Source organism: Vigna angularis, chromosome 5, assembly GCF_016808095.1.
Source record: "Vigna angularis cultivar LongXiaoDou No.4 chromosome 5, ASM1680809v1, whole genome shotgun sequence".
Taxonomy (NCBI): domain Eukaryota; kingdom Viridiplantae; phylum Streptophyta; class Magnoliopsida; order Fabales; family Fabaceae; genus Vigna; species Vigna angularis.
This window is the reverse complement of record NC_068974.1, coordinates 37,067,468-37,086,792: the sequence shown is the minus strand read 5'-3', so window position 1 is coordinate 37,086,792 and position 19,325 is coordinate 37,067,468. Positions and strand designations below refer to the sequence as shown.

The following is a 19,325-nucleotide window of genomic DNA, read 5'->3' as shown; positions in this document are numbered from 1 at the left end:
TTATGGGGTACAATATTTTATTAGTTTATTGTAAAGTGAATTAATTAATGTTTGGGAAGATGTATATATTAGGTTGTATGTATATACATGGAAGTGAAATGAAAGAAAAAAAACAAGTTGATGGAATGGAAGTAAATCTTATTCAGAATTATGAATTTTGAAACTTAGAAAGAATGATAAACTAGTTAGGTTTCTTTAAAAAGAACACTTCATTTACTTTGGTTACTCTTGTATTAAGTAAGATATAGAAAGTTATGCTTGTATTACCTCGAAGAAACTAATATTAATATTACTTTTATTATCTTTCACCTTCAATGTATACAAAACAACTAACATATATAAATATTTTTTTATTTTATAATTCCTCTACACTCTAATTTTATATTAGATGATATATTTATTTATATTATTTTAAAATATAGTTTTAAAAATGTAATTTCTTAAGCCAAGTAAAATCAATTAGAGTACGTAAATATGGCTTTTTAACCTTGACTTTGTATCACATATTAGCCTTAATATATTCTTTCTTTTTATAATTTGTTACTTTGTTAACTTCGTTTTATTTTTTATTTTTTTTGTTATTTAAACTATTTTCAATGTTTTGTTTCTTCTTTTCGTGCTTTATATGGGGCTGTGTGTTACAATTTGTTTTTTTTAAAAAAACAATAAGGTGATTCAAATGTGAAAAATAGAGATAGATTACATTTCCAATTTTTTTAACAAAATGAAAATTTATTTATTTGTTTATAATTATAAATTTGATTTATTCAAAAAAGGGTTAAATATGTTTTTAGTCCCTAAACTATTGGCCGTTTCTGGTTTTCGTCCCTCTTTCAAAGTAAGGTACGATTTGGTCTTCAATCTTTAAAAAACGTTCGTTTTAATCCTCAAAATTTTGTTTTTAATCTTCGTTTTTTCGACTAAAACGAACGTTTTTTAAAGATTGAGGACCAAATCGTACCTTACTTTGAAAGAGAGACGAAAACCAGAAACAGCCAATAGTTTAGAGACTAAAATCATATTTAACCCTTCAAAAAATAACCGGTTTTTTTGACGATCTAATTCATTTAAAATAGATTTTATATTTTTTTATCTTTTGAATATTTTAAAAAACTGAAATAAACTCATGAAAAACTTTTAAAATTTATTATTTTTTCTGTCTAGTTGGATACACTCATTCTACATTCTGAACGTATCCAAGTGCTGAAATGTGAAAACACTGTTTCAAGTTTGATAACACAAAAACACACTCATATGATAACTATATTTGAAAAAACCAAATATTTAACTAATTCTAACATGTATGTCCTATTCACGACTACAACATCTTGTATTTATAAAATACATATTCAAATATTATATTAGATATTATCGGACATGAAGCCATATATAACCATCAATATTTTTGTAATATTTTTTTAATAGTATTATCTACAGTATTAAATATCTAATACACAGCTATTAAATTCAATCACTATAAATATATAATATATTAAAATCTAGGAAAAAAAAACTATTCACGATAATCTAATTGATTTGGTATAATTTCTTTTTTAATAATATAAACTACTTAATTTCTGGATTTTGTTTACTTTGAGAGAAAAAAAATAACATTTTGAGAAAATGGTTCTTTTATGAATATTTTTTAATCAGATTTCTAACAAAAACATTATCTTGCATGGAGGGGAGGAAACGTATAAATTTTACTAAAGAAAATATCACTGTTATTTTTATTAAATTAGTTAGTGTGATAACAAATTTAAATTTCAATAAAAATAAAGTATTATCTCTTGATTTATAAAAAAAATGTATAAATAATCTTAAGAATTATATTTTACCAAAATTAAGTATTCATATTTCCCAAAATTATGATTATCGTTTTTCTATAGTAAACGTTTCCCTAAGTTTATTTATCCTTTAACGAATAAAATTCCTAATTTTGACATATTATTTATTTACTAGCAGTCTAAGAATAATAATATATTTAATATAATAAATTGAGTCAATTACTAATGATTAAGTGGGTATTATAATGTATTGTAATGTTCTATAATGCACTTCCAGTTATTTTTATTTTTAATTCTTTTAAGTTTTTAAGTACGCAGGCTTGTTAGTTCTTGAAATGTCCATGATCTTGTAATTTGTCTATTTAAAAGTTTATATCATTATGAATAAAATATAAAAGAAAATAAAGTAATTTTTTTTTCTAGTAGTTAAGGTTATTTTTGGGACTTTTTTTTTCTATAACAAATGACAAATGAAAGAATTTTTTTTCAAATAATAATCCCTGGTTTTTGATGGTCAATACGACCTTGATTTATATTAATGGAAATTTTTTTGAAGCCCAAAGAGTCCAAGCAAGAAATGGTCTGCCAAGGAGAAGGGTGTTGCTCCCTTCACCATCATCACCACCACTTCTCCTTCCACCTTCTGCAAAAAAAATTTAATTACAAAAATAATCTTTTTTACTTTTTAACTCTATTTATTTACTTTAAACTCAAACTATATCTTTCTATCCATTTTTATTTTTCACTCAGTTCCATCTCCCAACTCTCCTTCTCTCTCTTTCTAGATTTCCACCCCTAACTTCACCATATTTGTTTGTTTTAATTGCAAAAATATTAATATAATAAAATTATATATTTCATATAATTAAACTAATAAATAATTTTTTATATAATTATAAAATTGTTAAAGAATACAAAAATTATATATAAAAAATATATATTATACAAAAACATTAAAACAAAAAACTAATTATATATAACTGCAAAATAAAAAAAATATAAATATAAACTAATAACAATAAAGATATTCAAAAATACATTATTAAAATACATCAAAAATATATTAAAAAAATAATACATCAAAACATATAAATTACATTATTAAAATATCTTCAAAATTAATATAAAAAAATAAATTAATAAAAATAAACTGGAAAATAAACATGTAACTTTAAGCGGATGTGAGCATCCGTCAACGGATGTCAACATCCTTTTAAGGAAAAACGGATATCGACATCTGTTTTCCCTTAAACGGATGTTGACATCCGCTGAGGGATGCTCACATCCGTTTAAAGATTATACGTTTATTTTTTTAGGGTTTATTAAGCATCTTCACGACGAATCCTTCAAGCACCACATTCCACCACCACACACCGATCTTGGCACGGCTAATCAATTGCTTCCACCATCACTTGCAATCTCTCACTAAGCACACCAGCTAATGAAAGTCCACCACACTCTGAGACCACAATTATATCACAATTAAAGAATGAGAGGAAGAAGTGGAACGTGAAAAAGAGGGAGAAGAGCACAATGAAACAATGAGAGGACGAACGATAAAGAGGAAGAAGAGTTGTCACTGCATACATGTAGAGGATTGGAGTGGGTAGAGATTAAAAAATATTAACTCTAAAATTTTACTAAGGGTAAAATAGGAATGAGAAAATAAAGAGAGGGGCAAAACAAGAATGGGATGGTGGAGGAAGCAAGGGGTGGTGGTGGAGGGAGCAACACCCCAAGGACAATGAAGGGCTCGTTGGTAAATAACAAAAGGATGCACTGTTAGTTCTTGAAATGTCCATGATCTTGTAATTTTTACATAATGTTAAATTGATTCAGTTTGTGTTCATTGAGTGAGCAAGTCTCCTTGGGCTTTGTAATTTTCATTTTCTATTATTTTTATGTATTTTAGGATTTGGACGTTATTTTTAAGGTTTTTTTTTTTAAAATTATGTGTCTATATATAGAGGTACCAAAAGACAATGTAAACACTTTTGAGTCATATTATATGCATTTTTTATTTTTGAAAGAGAATTTTCTTAGTTCTTGGATTATAACTCTAATTCTTATCAAAGATTAATATTTTTAGGGTGAATTTTCACTTGACTTATCAATTCATTAGATTCTAGCATCCTCATCTCTATCTTGTCCATATTTTTTTTTTATTTTTGTTTTGTCTCTTAAGGATTCAAATTCAGAAACGATCATACTTTTTTTTGAACATGATCTTATCATCTTTAGAGCAAAGTTCTTGTTTGAATATCCTCTTTTATATTTTTTTATGATATTATAAAAAAATTAAAAATTCTTGAATGTTTGTGTTATGTGCTTTGTTTTGAAATTATATTTGGTTAGTTGTTCTTAAAGTTTTATAAAGAGTAAAACCCCTAATATTTTATCCAATTCCAATTCCATTGAGTTTTTAATTTTCATATTCTTCGTTTAAATTGTACATTTCAATATTTAGTTTGTGAAAATTATTTGTTTTTTTTTTTGTTTTTCTTATAGTCTCAATTAACAGTTTACTTTGATCTTCCATGAGTTTTGGTATTTGAAAGACAAGTTTTGTTTTTTGTTTCTGTGTTGAACTAAAAAATTGAAAAAAAAGTAGATTCAAGTCAAAAGAAAACAAATATATATTGAAAGAAAAGAAAAGAAAAAGTAAGGATCCTATAATAAAATAAGATAAAATCACATAGTTTTATTGTTTCATTTAACTGTTTTTTATAGTGCTATTATTATTTTTATTGTTTTATGTCTTTTAAAATTTCTTGAAGTTTTTCTAGAATTTTTTATTTTCTCTAGTGCTGTCAAAATGGGTTGTAACCCGTGAATCAATCTGGTCCACCACGGGTTTGAGCCGGATTGATTTTTAAAAAAATGTAATTTTTTTATGCGGGTTCGTTTTCAACCCGACTCACTTAGAACCCGACTTACCCGATTTAATTTGCAAAAGGTTTTCACAAAACTTAATTAAAATGACTGATGAAAAAGACTCAACACTATGATAACATATTTATACAAACAAAACATCAACACAGAAAATAATATACTCTAAACTACCTAAAGCATAACTATCTACGCATATACAATTATTTTCAAACTATTACATAAACTAAAAAAAGAAAAACCTAAAACTAGCACTATCAGAACAGAAAACAAAATTACTAAATTTTTAACAAAAAACAGATAATAGAAGCAAAAAGAGTAATAAAAATAGAAAAAAACAGAACTACAAAGCCAAGCTTGTCCACCCCACATTTGAAAGACACATTGTTCTTAAAGTGTGAAGAGGAGAAACAAGAAAAACAGAATTTGTCCTATTCATGTCAATGTTAGGAATCCAGGTGTGAGTTTAAATTCCACATTAGATAGAAATATATGAAAATAGTATACTATATAAAAGTAAAAGCCGCATTAGTCCATTGCCTAAAGGTTTTGGATAGAGTGTGGTGTCCATCCTTTATATGGTTGAACTCAGATATTATTTCCTCCTCAATAAATCCTCACATATCAAAATTTATTTTCTTTATTTTTATTTTTATGGAAGACAACATACTCTTTGTTCTACTCTTTAGGATGTGACAAAATGTCATGTAAATAAATTTTATTTCCGTCTAACTATAAACAAATGACAACATCTACAGCGACGTCGGGAATGCAAATGAACTTGCTGTAATTTAGTGTTTGCTAAACTTTAATTCTGACTGATCTTGATTTGATAAAAAAATTAATTAGAATTGTGGTACTGAATTTTAAATCTAACACAATTTTTATAGAATGAGATTTACATCAACTTATATACTTTAATGTGTAAAGTATAAACATTTCAAACATGAGATTATACATTAATAATGATCCAATAACAACTCAACTTGTTAGGATAAATTTCAACTCATAACTTTAATATCATAAACTTTAAGTTTAATTTAATTTTATAAAATTGAGTTATAAAATAAAGTTATAAAATAAAGTTTGTATCCACTGTGTATATTATAAATCGGTTTTATGATATTAAGATAGACTTAAAAGTCTATTTCTTGAAAAGGTTACATCACGAAAGATGTCCAACCACCTGTGCTCTTCAAACATGTACACTGATGAAATGGAACCTGCAAGCACAAAGAAAGATTCAATGCGCTGCAGAGTTGTTTTCTCCATTACAGTTTTATTGATAAACATTGTTAGCAATTAATTACGTTGTGTATCAGTTGCAGGAAGTGTTATAATATGTTAGTGAGAGTATTATGATGTGATGATGAATATGTGGAGGAGAAAAGATTATCTCAGCCGCTCTAGAAAACAATTCTTAGTAGATATTTTTACTTCATTTGTCCTATTGCAAGTGGGGTGAATGGTTGCATCCGTGAAGCAAAGTCATGCGCATGCAGGAGCTGGAAATATCGTACCCATGTTACATGGTAGGTCGTCGTGTCGATAATTTTCCCAGTAATTCCTGTTGAAAACTAAATATCATTAACTTTCCCCACTAAGATGAATTTCCAATATATATTGAAAAACTTCGTTCACTTGGCTAATTAACTTCTGCAATTGCAATACTTGATACAAGGCTTGTACAAACTGGAGTGTAAAAATCCAATTAATGACATGCGTATTTACAAGTTTCTACATGACTCAGCTAATTAACCAAAACAATGTTTATGTGGTAAAGGGACCAGGAGTGGCCCAGGTTTGAAACGAGCTCAACTCCGGCGCCTGTTCGGACACGCGCCACACCTTCACCGACTTGTCCAAGCTACCCGTGTACACAATCCACCGCTGATCATCTTTCCTGTTGCGAGGCTTCTCCGGTTGCGCCTGATCCTCCTCCACGGCGATACATTTAACAGGACCCACGTGACCCGTCAGAACCGAATGGCAAGTGTGGAACCCACTCTCGTCGCGCTTCCACACGCACACTTTCTTATCCGCAGACCCACTAAAGAGAAGGTTCCCCGCCACGGCCAGGCAGAGCACGGCTAGCTTGTGACCCCTCAAAACGCCGCCGTGCGTGAACCCACACTTCTCCTCATTCTCCCAGAAGTTCACCATACCATCGGAGGAACCGCAATAAAGCACCGTGCCCTCGCGGTTCACCGCCAGCGCCGTAACCGCGTTCTCCTGCTTCAGCAAAACCCTGCTCAACAGATGCTTCGGCTTCTTCCCCTTCTCGTCGCTCACCCTCCTCCACATCTTCACCGTCCCATCCGCGGACCCCGTCAACACGCACCCTCCGGGCATCGCCACCACCGCGTTCACCGCATCGTCGTGCGCGTTGATCGACTCCAGGCACTTGAAATCCGCCACGCGCCACACCTTGACCGTCTTGTCCCACGACCCGGAGTACAGCAACCCTTCGTCCTTGTCCAGACTGAGACTCGAAACGGCGTCGAAGTGCTTCACCTTCACCGCGTTCCGGTTCCGGCGAACCTCCACGTAATTCTTGGGGTTCATGGAACACTTCATGTAATCTTTGAACGTTGGCAAGCTCCCGATGCGTTTATGCTTGCTTGGATTCTTGGAGGAAACCTTCCACACTCTGATCTTACCGTCTTGGTGGCCGGTGAAGATTTTTCCGGCGGCGATTATTATGGTTTTAACCAATCCACTGCTTGATTTGAAGCCGGTGTAGTCCTTGAGATGCTTCCAAACTCTTATATTCTTGCTGTCGGAGCCGGTGTATAACAAGTCTCCGGAAACGGCCAAGGAATATATGTGACCCTCTTCGCGAACGAGGGATCCGATGAGGCTGTTGCCGGGGAGGTGGTCTTGGTGGTGGTGGAAGGGGTTTATCGCGGGTGAGGCGGGTAAAACCCATGGAGACTTGTTGAGAGGAGATGAAGAATGGTTTGGGTAGTTCAATGGGGACATGGAGTAGGGAGAGACATCATTGCTGCTATCGGTGTAGTTCATGTGGCTGACGTTGTTGCGGTGGTTATATTGGAAGTTATCGGCATCGATGTTGTTGGGTTCGGAGTGCAACAAGGCTCCAAATTTGGGTCTGTGTAAGGCCTTGTGTGTGTTTGGCTCCACCAACATGGAGCCGCCTTGTGCGTTAGTCATTGGATAAGGAGAAACTAAGGAGAAATCTTAAAATGCTGAGGTTGTGTTTGTGTGAAGGAATTGAAAGTTGAGGCAGAGGTTTGTTAGGGGGATATATATAGCGAGAGGTGGAGGGAGATTGGGGTGATGGGTGGCCGACACGTGTGACGGAAAGCCAAAACGGGAGGATTTATGTGTGGAAGAAAATTAGTACGAGTTTTGGTGGGTAAGGAGTGTTGGTTTTGCATATGAATGAGAAGGCGATCTGTGAATTGTGTGTGATTGTTATGTTTGACTTTTGAATATCCATACCGGGAAGAGAAGGGAAGGGATCGTCTAATGTTGACCTTTTTGGCTTGTCAAAAAGGAGCTTTTTAGCTTACGTCACCATGACGTTTAGGCATCTTTTCCTTTCCACATGCCGTGTCCCTTCTGCTGGACACTTTCAATATTATTTCCTTATTACCATAACACATTCATGGCGTCTGTCAGTTACATAGCACAATATATTAGAAGGTTGAATTCAACACGTTCAGTTGGTGAATTTAACTTCCTTGTTCCCACTGTCACAACTGCAAACACGCCCCAACCGCCCATCACCCAACATTCTTAATTACCCAAAACCATGCATACACCAAAATAATTTGTTCAACCGTATGTACGCCATTTAGGGTAACATTTAGATTGTAATCCAAAACTACCCAAAATGTTCGCAGATGTTTAACTGTTCAGAGCCAAATGTCTGCGCTGCGCCTTTCTCAAACACTGTATATCTGTCTCCGTCTCTCATATTACCATCAAACTTCAAACCCAACATCTATAATACGTGAACCAAAAGTCTACGACCACTGATTTTCCTGAGTTTAACCAAAAGTCTACCCTGATCGATCTAATACGTGACCCAACATCTTCCTCGTTTGTCTTTCCCAAATGTGAACCTGAATCTATTCTGAATTCCCAGTAATGGATAATTGCTATATAAGTAAAGTAGGTCGCGTCTATTTCATTGCTACCCAACATTTTAGGCCATTTTTAAATTAATCTAAGTCTACGACTTTTTCCATCTCCAATTATGTTTCACTTATTTTAAAATACTTTTCATTTTGAAAATGTTATATTTTCTTTTCTTATAATACCTATATTTTTTTGTAATAAAATTACTCCTGTCAAAAATGTATTTTATTATTTAACTTGCATATGTAATATATATTTTTTTAAATATTTATTATCCTACAAATGAATAGCCTATAAAGAAATTATTACATCAAGGAATCTTTGTTATAGACTAATTCTACATTTTTCCGAGGACGATTTAAATTTAGCTCATAAGCATGACGAATAACGTATGCTTACGTCTGTGTCTATATATCAGGTGCGAAAACTGTATTATTTTTTTTTTTTTTATTATTATTATTATTATTATTATTATTATTAAATTTTAAAACAATTTATTTTATTATCTGCATATTTTAGATACAAAAGTTATGATGAATTTAATGTTAGCATGTGTATGTTTCAAATATGTTTATATTTTTTATCAAAACTTTAAAATGAGTAAACTTTTAAATTCTATAAGAGTGTGAACGGTTTTATAATATAAATCTGTTAACTCATTTGGATATTTTTCCCTCATCCTTTATACAAGCGTGATAATAAAAAATGTCAAAATTTATGAATCTCTGTTTGAATAAATTCTATTGTTATATCATATTAAATATTTTTAAGTTAACTTTCTGGATAATATATAGAGTCGTAACTTGCTTATACATTAAATGGCAATTCTTCTTTATGAAAGATTGCAACTGCAAATATTATTAGATTAAATTTGAGTAATAGTAAAAAGAAATGTATTCTTTTTTAAGTGATTGTGATTATTAATTAATAAAATGTTAACAACTAACATGCATATGTAATAAATCATATGATTTATATTTATAGTTCTTATATTTATCATAATAAAAAAAATGCTTCGCTTCCATAATTTTATACTATATATTTAACATACGCAAAACTTCTATAGTTTGTGGTATAGAACAATACGAAATATGTAATATGATTTAAAAAGATTGATTATACCTTTTATTTACAGGAAACCTATGGAGAAAAGAAAAAGTAAAATTTAATTTTCTTAAGAAAAAAAACCAGGAGGTTTTTTGAGGGACTTATAAGAAACTTATACCCCATATGAGTTAAACAATAAATGAAAACCTCTCCATTTCTTTCAGTTTCTTAAAAATTAAATATTCTTATAACGTAAAAACTGAAAAGATATATAAGTTTACCCTTAAAAATTTTTGGAGTTAAAAGATTGTCTATTTAGATTAAATTTAAATGAATACACAAATATTTTCATTGAAATTATTTATCTATACTCTCTTCCACTTATCCAAACAATTAGTTTTTTCTTTTCTTATTTGAATACATTCAAAATGAATGTATATATATTCTCTATTTATGTTTTTCTTTTACAAAATATTATATTTATCTTTCATTTTTGTATTTTTATCTTTTCTATTTCATTTTTAATCTAGGAAAAATAAATATACTTGTTTTACTACATGGAAACGTACGAAAATTTTTGGTTCTCATCACATAATAAAACATGGAAGCTCACACTTTCTTAGTTGCAAATGATATGCAAATGTCATCTAAAAGACATCATTGAGGTTTGAACACGTAGTTAAGATAGGCAAATTTAAAAATTATGGGGAGTTCATATATTTTTATACATGTGTGAAACAGATAATAATATAATAAAGGAGATTCTTCTATAGATGTCATCCGAAATCTACCGAATCTAATCATAAGTCGTGTTTTGATTTGGATATTATTATTTATATAAGCCTTTAAAGTTTAAAGGGAAGAGATGGCGGAAAAAAAAATCGATTTTGCATAAATTTTCTTTGTATTGAATTCAATGTACATGCATAAGTTATTTTATCTGTGATAGGTATAACATGCTTTGTATATCATAGTTTTCTGAAAATGTAAGCAAACCTTTTTACCTACATTTTGACTTCATTGCAATGGCGTTAAGAAGTGGGAGCCAATCATTTAAATTTTATACATTTACTCTATCCTAGTCATGCAAGTAGGTTAAGAATAACAAGTTATTTCCAATTGTATTAATTGTTTTGTGATCAAGATTAAGTTATACAAGCCACCCTTAAAGTCATGACAAGTTTGAGTTATCGGTAAGTAGAAAAAGAAACTAGTGTTTCAATATTTGTTATACTTCCTTTATCTAATAAGAAGTATTGAATTTTTAATAATTATAGTATAAAAGCTATGATTGGGAGTTCGAGAAGAAAAGAAAATCATATAATTCCAACGTATTAATAAAATTTAAACTTAAAAAAATTAAAGATTAAATATATTTTTATTCATTAACTTTAAATAAAAATTAGAATTATATTTTTTTCAAAGTTTTGATTTAATTTAGTTCCTCAATTTAGAAAGACATGAATTTAATCTTTTAATAATTTTTTTTTAAGCTTATTTAGTCTTTCAAATGCATTTTATAATATTTGAATTATTTATATTGTTTGACATTTTTTTTTCATTGTTAATTAAAAACTGTATTTAAAACTTCAAATAAATTTAATAAAACTGGGTTAAAATGATTAAATTCATTCCGTTTTTAAAATAAGAAACTAAATTAGTTTAAAATTTAAAATAAATTAATTTTAATTTTTACTAATCCAAAAATTTATAATAAAGATGACATTATTATTATTTAATATAAACTTCATATTTATATTTCACCAATAAGACATGATATCATAAGGTGGATAATAGAATAGAAAGGGTTTGCACATGTGTCAGTGAAATTGATGAGTCTTGGAATGAACGTTGCGTATGTATGGTTGAGTTCATTGAATTGCACCACGCTGGATCTATTGAAGTCCGCATGGTGGTGGTGATGTTAGAGTTAAACACCCGCGTGATTCGTATTCTCATTTTATGAGTAATGATGACAAAAATATGTTCATTATCAATCTACATATACGTGTCAGTTCCTAAAAAACAAAACACGTACGTGTAAGCCGTGAGGCTAACCAAGTCAAAATCACAGACCTAAAAATGTTACCAGGAATTTGTCTGGGACACTTGGCGAAACCTGCAGGCTTCATGTTTGATTAAATGCAAACTTTCTTCATTGCATTGCATGTCTGCTAACTTGCTCGTAGTTGCACCAAATCATGGAATATAAAAAAGTGAAACGCTCAAATCAGAATATGTTCAAGCAAATTCTTTTTTCCTTCTGTGTCTGCTGATCATCAAACACGTTATAATAAAGCAAAAACACGATTCTCACAAACATACTTGAGTGGCAATCTAACTAAGTTTTGAAGAAAAAGATGTTGTTGTGGGACTATAATGTACTGGTTGTTTAGCAAAAACTTAACAAGCTTAATAATATTGTAATTAATTAATCTGGGACAAGTGTCCCATTGAGGTAGCTGTCCCGTTGCATCATAATTAATAATTAAGTTTCGGGAGATTTTTACACGATGGCCACTTAATGCAATGAATGACTCTTTCATTTACGTTTTTTTTTTATTGCATAAGTATCCTATTTATGTCTACTTATTAAAAGAAAGTGAATCTCCAAAACAAAAGTAGAAAAGTGAATGGAAGAATTAAAAAGCCCTAAAAAAGTGAGGTATATAGACTTGCCGTCGCTACAAAAGAAAAGAAAATATCTTCAAGTCTCTTACACTTTTCTTAAAGCCTCTTACACTTTTCCTAAAGTCTCTTACACTTTATTTAGCATAGTATACTAGAAAACTGAAAGGGTTGGAGATGAAAGTATAAAAGATGACAAATTCAATCCTTTGTCTTTGGAACAGAATTTAGTACAAAAGAATGAATACTGTGGTTTCATATAATTATTCTTTTTTTCTTAATTGGAGAAAGAATGGGAGAATTATGATATATATGGATACATATTTGATCATTTTCTTTTTTCTTTTTCTACTTAAACAAAACATATACTGTAAATGTTAACAAAATAAAACGCTAATGAGACTCTAAAGCGCAAGTTTGATGAGTTAAAAATAAGTCAAAAAGTAGGTAAGGCTAAGAATGTTAGCAATTTATTCTGGTTAGGTAAAAAGAAATATTCCGTAGGTATTAAAATTTCTAATATTCACACACACACACACACATAAAATATTAAAAATGACTTAATTATATGGTTAGTCTTATATATTTCTAATTTTACCCAAATGTGTTTCTTTTAACATGATTTTAATTTCTCAAATTACCGTTTTGAAATTATTAAACAAAATAATCCAAGTGTTTAAAAACTAAATATATTTTTCAAAATTTTATTACTATTTTTTTTTAACTTTTAGGGACCAAAAGTCGATTCATCCGAAAATTTAAGGACCAGAACATAATTATGCTAAAAAAAAAAATAAAAGCAAATATTTCTATAAAGTGAACATTTTCTTAAATTTTTAACACTTTAATAGAAGAACTAATGTAAGCAAAATTTATTTTTAATCAGTTTTATTTTTTTTTTTTTCTCTACCGGATTTTGTTGTAATACTAAATACAAGATCTTTTGGAACTAATAAATGGAGGTATTTGAAAATTCTTAGATTGGTTTAATATTTTTAAAGTTGCTTTTAAAGATACATGGTATAATTTTTAAGTAATAATTTTTTTCCTCATTAAGGTTTAAAATCAGTTTTAAGCATTACTCTTAACATTCTTTCAAACTGATTAACTATCTTTGGTTGTTTCACTCAAGGTTTTACGCAGTCTAAAAGAGCTAAAATATTCTTTGTGCAGTATCAGTAAGAAATTTACTTCAAAAAGAAGAAAACTTTTAGAGGCACTCATCCTGCATTCATTTATTTTTTACCAATGATATCATAATTCATCCTTGTTGTATTTTCATTTTCATTATTTTCCAGTGTGTGTAGATATGACCGATTAGCTGATGATTTGCGTAGCAAGAACGTCAGAGCCTTTGAATCATTGCAATTTTCCCTTTTTCTGTATACTTTCATGATTGAAAAATAATGTTATGCTGGCAACGTGGCGCTGGTCTGTTATAGTTTTCAATTACTATGAAATTCTTCATTCATCGCAGAGAAAAAGCAGTACAAGAAGAATTAGTTGTTTCTTGTTTTTGCCCCAACACGACGACACAACACAATCATTCATTTCAGCATATATATCTGTTCCCCATTCTTCGTCTTGTGCTGTCCCACAGATTAGCCACAACCAATTTAGACACTGTTTTAAAGCTTTTTCAGAATACATTCTAATGGCCAGCTCCATTGTAACTATGATTCCAATCTGATATTTCTATGGTTTTGTTTTATTGTATACATAAATGGATGTTCATTTTCTAGATTTTGCTGTTTAAAACACTGACAATGACTATAGTAAGTAACTGATATAAATAAAACAAAGCAAATTTGACAGTCCAAAATATATATATTTCAATAGCATCTAATTTAAAACTTTTTACTGAAACAGTGTCCATAAAGAATCCCCACTTTTGTCCCTCTGGGTATATATTTCAAGCCGTTCTGATTCATAGGTTCATGATGACATAAAGCCCAAACTTTACTGTTTGTGAATAGTGATAAAAATAGTATTATCAGGACTCGTTTTGACCATATGTATAGCTGCTAAATGAAATGTCAATATGATCAATTATCAGTAGCACTCGACATTTCACATGTGGACAAACTTTTAAAGTATGACCAATTATGATATTTTCATTACATTATTTCAATTTCTTTGGAATTTTGTTGATGTAAGAAATGGAGGCATTACAGAAATATCAGAAGAGTGGTAACAGTTCTAGAACCTGCATTGTAGTTGTAGCAGTTCTAGTGCTTTACACATGGCGCGCTATTGGAGAATTATTGGACCATGTTGTCGTTAGGATGCAAATGTGAAGAGTGTGTCCAAGTAATCTAATCATAACTTCACCAAAAAGTTAATTAATGATAACAATGTAGCTAGCCACCAACCGCTGTTAGTGCTCTACAGATGGCTATATTTTGATCACTGCTCCACACCTATCTAGTTTTGGCCCATTCACTAACCCCAAAAACCACTGTCTCTCAAGAACACGTGCATGCAGTCAAAAGCTCCTCTTTTTTGACTCAAACAAAATATCCTCCATGTTCATCAATCATGGAACCAGGATTTCTGCATCATGTTGCTTCATACCTATCCCTGTTATCTTTAATATAATCAAGGATAATATACCAATGCAGAATCTTTCGTTAAACATTTTAAGTTTAACTCTTTAGGTTTCTGCTGCAGAAACTCTTTAACATGTTACTGTGTTAAGTATATTCAGAAAAATACTGCCTCTATGTGATAAACCTTTAGATGACCCAAAAACTGTATTGGATGATATTGTAAAATTTAATGTTATTTATTTTGATCTTTTGAAGTTAGGATAATGACACTGATATCATTATCATCAATAGCAATTTAATTTATAAACTTTATTATATAACGTATAATTTTGAACACTTTATGGCTTTTAATCGAGTGTTTTATATTCTTTTATACTGATAGCTACAAGCATTATCACCCTTTCTAACTTTTTTCGCCACTCTGTAAGTGGATTAATTTCTGGTCCTACAGGTTTAGAAGTGATTTTGTGGGGATGTTGGTGTAGGCAATATTAATGAAAGAACTGTAGTGTACGTGTCAGATGGCTGTAGTTACATAGTTCAGAACAATCACGACAAGAGATGAATGATAAAGCAATAATTGCAAGTTCTAGAGCTCTCACTTCTTCAGATTCATATTGCACTCAATTAATCTAACTTTTTTGGACATCTGCAAATATTTTAGTGCAATTTTTGTAACAAATGGTAAACTTTTTCTTTAACACAAAATTAATCAAATTTCTTACATTTAGATATTTATGGAGTTGAGCAATTATTTATTTTTGTATTATTGATTCAACACTAGTAAATAATTTTTCAAAAAATTAAAGAGATCATTTTTACAGAAACAAAAATATATTTTATTCTTTTTTTGTTTAATGAATAGGTCATACTCAAAATGTTTCATTTTAAAACAAAAGAAAACGTTGTGCAATTGTAAGGGAAGAGTTACTTCCTCCACACCTTAAGTGCTTCCTACACTTCAATACATTTTTTTCTTATTCCAAAAATATATTAAGTTAAATTTTTTTAATTTTTACTATTTAATTTTATTTATCTTTTATAAAACTCTAATTATGCGGTTTTCACGTCACTTTTCTCTTTTTCTAATTACACTGTATTTTAATTCTTTTAATATGTGTGTAATTAATGCGTAAATATATTATAAAATCCAATTTCTATAATATACAAAAAGTAATTAAATTACAAAAGTTAAATTTTGTAATATATTAATCAGTAACAATGTAATGATCTAGTATAAAGAGGAGATCTAGTAGTAATTCTTCATCGTGAGTACATTACAAGTTGGCTTTTCTTCCTTATTACTAACTGCATTCACATACTAAGAGAAAAATATTAAATTAGTAGTGGTAATGTAAGTTTTGATGCATTTTATCTAACCTACGAAATTGGACAGGTAAAAGATGGTTTTTTAAATAAAAATAATTTAAAAACATTATTTTTTAAATATTATATTATTTATAAAACAATAATTTATAACTTAAATCATTAACCTTAATATATAAAGATGATAATTACTTGAATTTACTCAATTATTAATTAATCAATTAAAATTTTAAAAAACATTTATAGTATTAAATATATTTTTGATATATATATATATATATATATATATATATATATATATATATATATATATATATATATATATATATATATATATATATATATATAGAAAGACATGTCAAATTTTTTTGACTCGTTTTACTGCGGTAGATCAATTCATGTTGTTTATTTAGGTTTAATAAGATGGTTCTTATTTTTTGTGACTTTTTTTTAAATAACTTTTTTACTTTTTTTGGTTTTAATTGAGTTTTTATTTTTTTAAAAATTGAAGCAATTAGGTTTTTATGGTTAGTTTTATACTAACACCATTAAAGATTGTATCACTTGTTATTTTGCAGTTTTTTCTTAAATATTTTTTTAATTTAAAAAATAAATTAAAAAGATTGTCATGTGTCAAATTGACATGGTGTCACGTAGCAATGACAGTGTGAACCGAACAGAAACTAATCGAATAGAGTCGAGCCGAACAGAACAAAACTTTGAACTGAATTGAATCTAACCGAACCAAACAGAACCAAATTGATCCGAGTCGAGCATAATCGAATCGAATCGAACGACAATGAATCGAGCTTAGCTAAACCGAGCTGAGCCAAGCCAAACTGAACCGAACCGAGTTGAACATAGTCGAATGAGTCCAGCCCAGCCGAACAAAATCGAATCGAACGGAACCAACCAAACCGTACCGAACCGAGTCAAACCAAACCGATTTGCTATAAACTATACTAATTCGTTAAAAAGAAAAAGAAAACTATTTGCTAGAAATTATAAAACAAAAATTGTTAAAAAAACTATGTTAACTAAAATAAATATATTGTAAACTAAACTATGCTAGGCTTAAGAGGAAAATAAGTATGAGCTATGTATAATCTCACGCTTTATATAAGCAAAGCACTAGAGAATAATTTCAGTTTTAATATACTTCATATCTGATCAATCTAGTTTTTCTTTTTCTCACTAACTTAATATTGCAAGTTGATTTTGGTGTTGGGACAATGATAAAAGACAATATGCAAGAATTTTGATCGCAGTCACAACTCTAAAATTATGCTAAGAGACTTTGGATAAGTTGAAAAAGATACTAGCTCAAACATTTAAATAAGCTAAAGAAAAGTGTTAAAGGATTAAGAAATGCCATAAGATGCTTGAGACCTTAAGAGTCTTATTTGAGACCAAAAAAAAAAAAATAGAAGCCTATGTGAAAAAAGTCACAAAAAATTATTAAACCTTTTTTTACATACCAACGACATGTGGACGAAAACGAATTAGGTTTGTTTGCTTTATTACTCCTAAATTAACGTCACATTGTTGCCATTGTTATAGTCATTTATGTAATTCAAATTTAATTATTTCAATAAATCAAATAACCAAATATAAATTTTAAAATATTACATTAAAATAGTGCTAGATTGGTTAAGAGAGAGAGTTCATTCTCAAAAACTAATTCCAAAACAAAATGTGTTCTAGAAAACTAATTCTATAAAACTTATTCTTAATTATATATGTTACGAAAAACTTGTTTTAGAATATTTCTAGATCAATTACTCGAGAAGCCACTTTTACAAGAGTAAAGTGAAAATTTTAAAAATTATGGAGCTACAAGAAGAAAAAGCCTATAAGTCTTGTGATAAGTCCAATAATGGCTCAATAAGAAAGCCCAGTGAGAAATTTTGTTGGACCTTTCTTGGAAAAGTTGAGTCCTCCCCAAAAACTCTTTTATCTTTTATAATAATTTGCTTTCGTATATTAAGCTCTTTTATCTTCAACCATCGGATAAATATATTTCCATTATTTAATAAAAATAAAAATGGAAAACCATATAATCTCTCAATTTAAAAACAATTTCACAATCTCTCAAACTTAAAAACAATTTTACAGTCTCTCAAATAAAAAATTAACCACAGCATACGTTAAACAATTAAAAATGTGGAAATATGTAATTATTTTCATTCATACATTATCCTTTAAAAAAACACTGTTTTTTACAAAGTATTTATATTTTATAATTATATTATCTTAGCGTAATTGACAAGTGGACACATAAATATCAAAGTACTAGTATTTATGCTAACTATACAATAATGCAAATTAAATTTCTTATAACCCAATTAAAAAATAAGTTCATTTTTAAGCAACATTTATCACAGTCAATGAATAATAAATTTTAATAAAGTGAGATTAATACAGTGAAAACCTATTTTTATTTTATAATAACTATAGACAAGTATTGTACAGTGAAGTTGCTTTCGTTCATAATATAATTGAATTATAAGTCATAAAAAGTGATGAGTAGTCGGCAAACGTCATTCATGATGGAGCCCGCCAATGTCATGCATGTATCATATAAGTCATACATATCATCATTAATACTTGGTTTATTATTCAAATAATAATGATTCTGAATTATATACAGATTGATAGTTTTCCAATTCCTATGAAAAACAAAGAAAATACTTTTAATAATAAAAAAATGATGATTGAAAAGTAAACCAGGTTCGAAACATATCTTAACTAATTTATGCTTTAAATATTTTTTCAAAAATTAATACAATAAAAAGGTATTAACAAGTAGTTTTCTTAATAAATGTAGATAGTTATTTTCATATTGAAATTTATAATATTTTGGTTTGATAAGAAAAAGGAAAAGCAATAATTGAATGCTCAAACTCATCTTATCCTTGAATTCAAAACATGGTACTATCATAATCATGTACTTCCATAAATTCATGGAGCCAGTGGGCCAAAACCAGAGAAA

The 19,325-nt window shown here is 29.3% G+C and overlaps 1 protein-coding gene across 1 annotated transcript; it reads right to left on the bottom strand.

Annotated features, from left to right (window-relative positions):
- Window positions 1-6,299: 6,299 nt before the first annotated feature.
- LOC108339937 (protein JINGUBANG) lies at window positions 6,300-7,985 on the bottom strand. Its single transcript, XM_017577164.2, has one exon. The coding sequence runs from the start codon at window positions 7,848-7,850 to the stop codon at window positions 6,447-6,449; it is 1,404 nt and encodes a 467-aa protein (XP_017432653.1). The 5' UTR covers window positions 7,851-7,985; the 3' UTR covers window positions 6,300-6,446.
- Window positions 7,986-19,325: the final 11,340 nt, after the last annotated feature.

Bases quoted from the DNA above. Each gene is read 5' to 3' on its own strand.
- LOC108339937 (XM_017577164.2), bottom strand. From the start codon at position 7,850: ATGACTAACGCACAAGGCGGCTCCATGTTGGTGGAGCCAAACACACAC.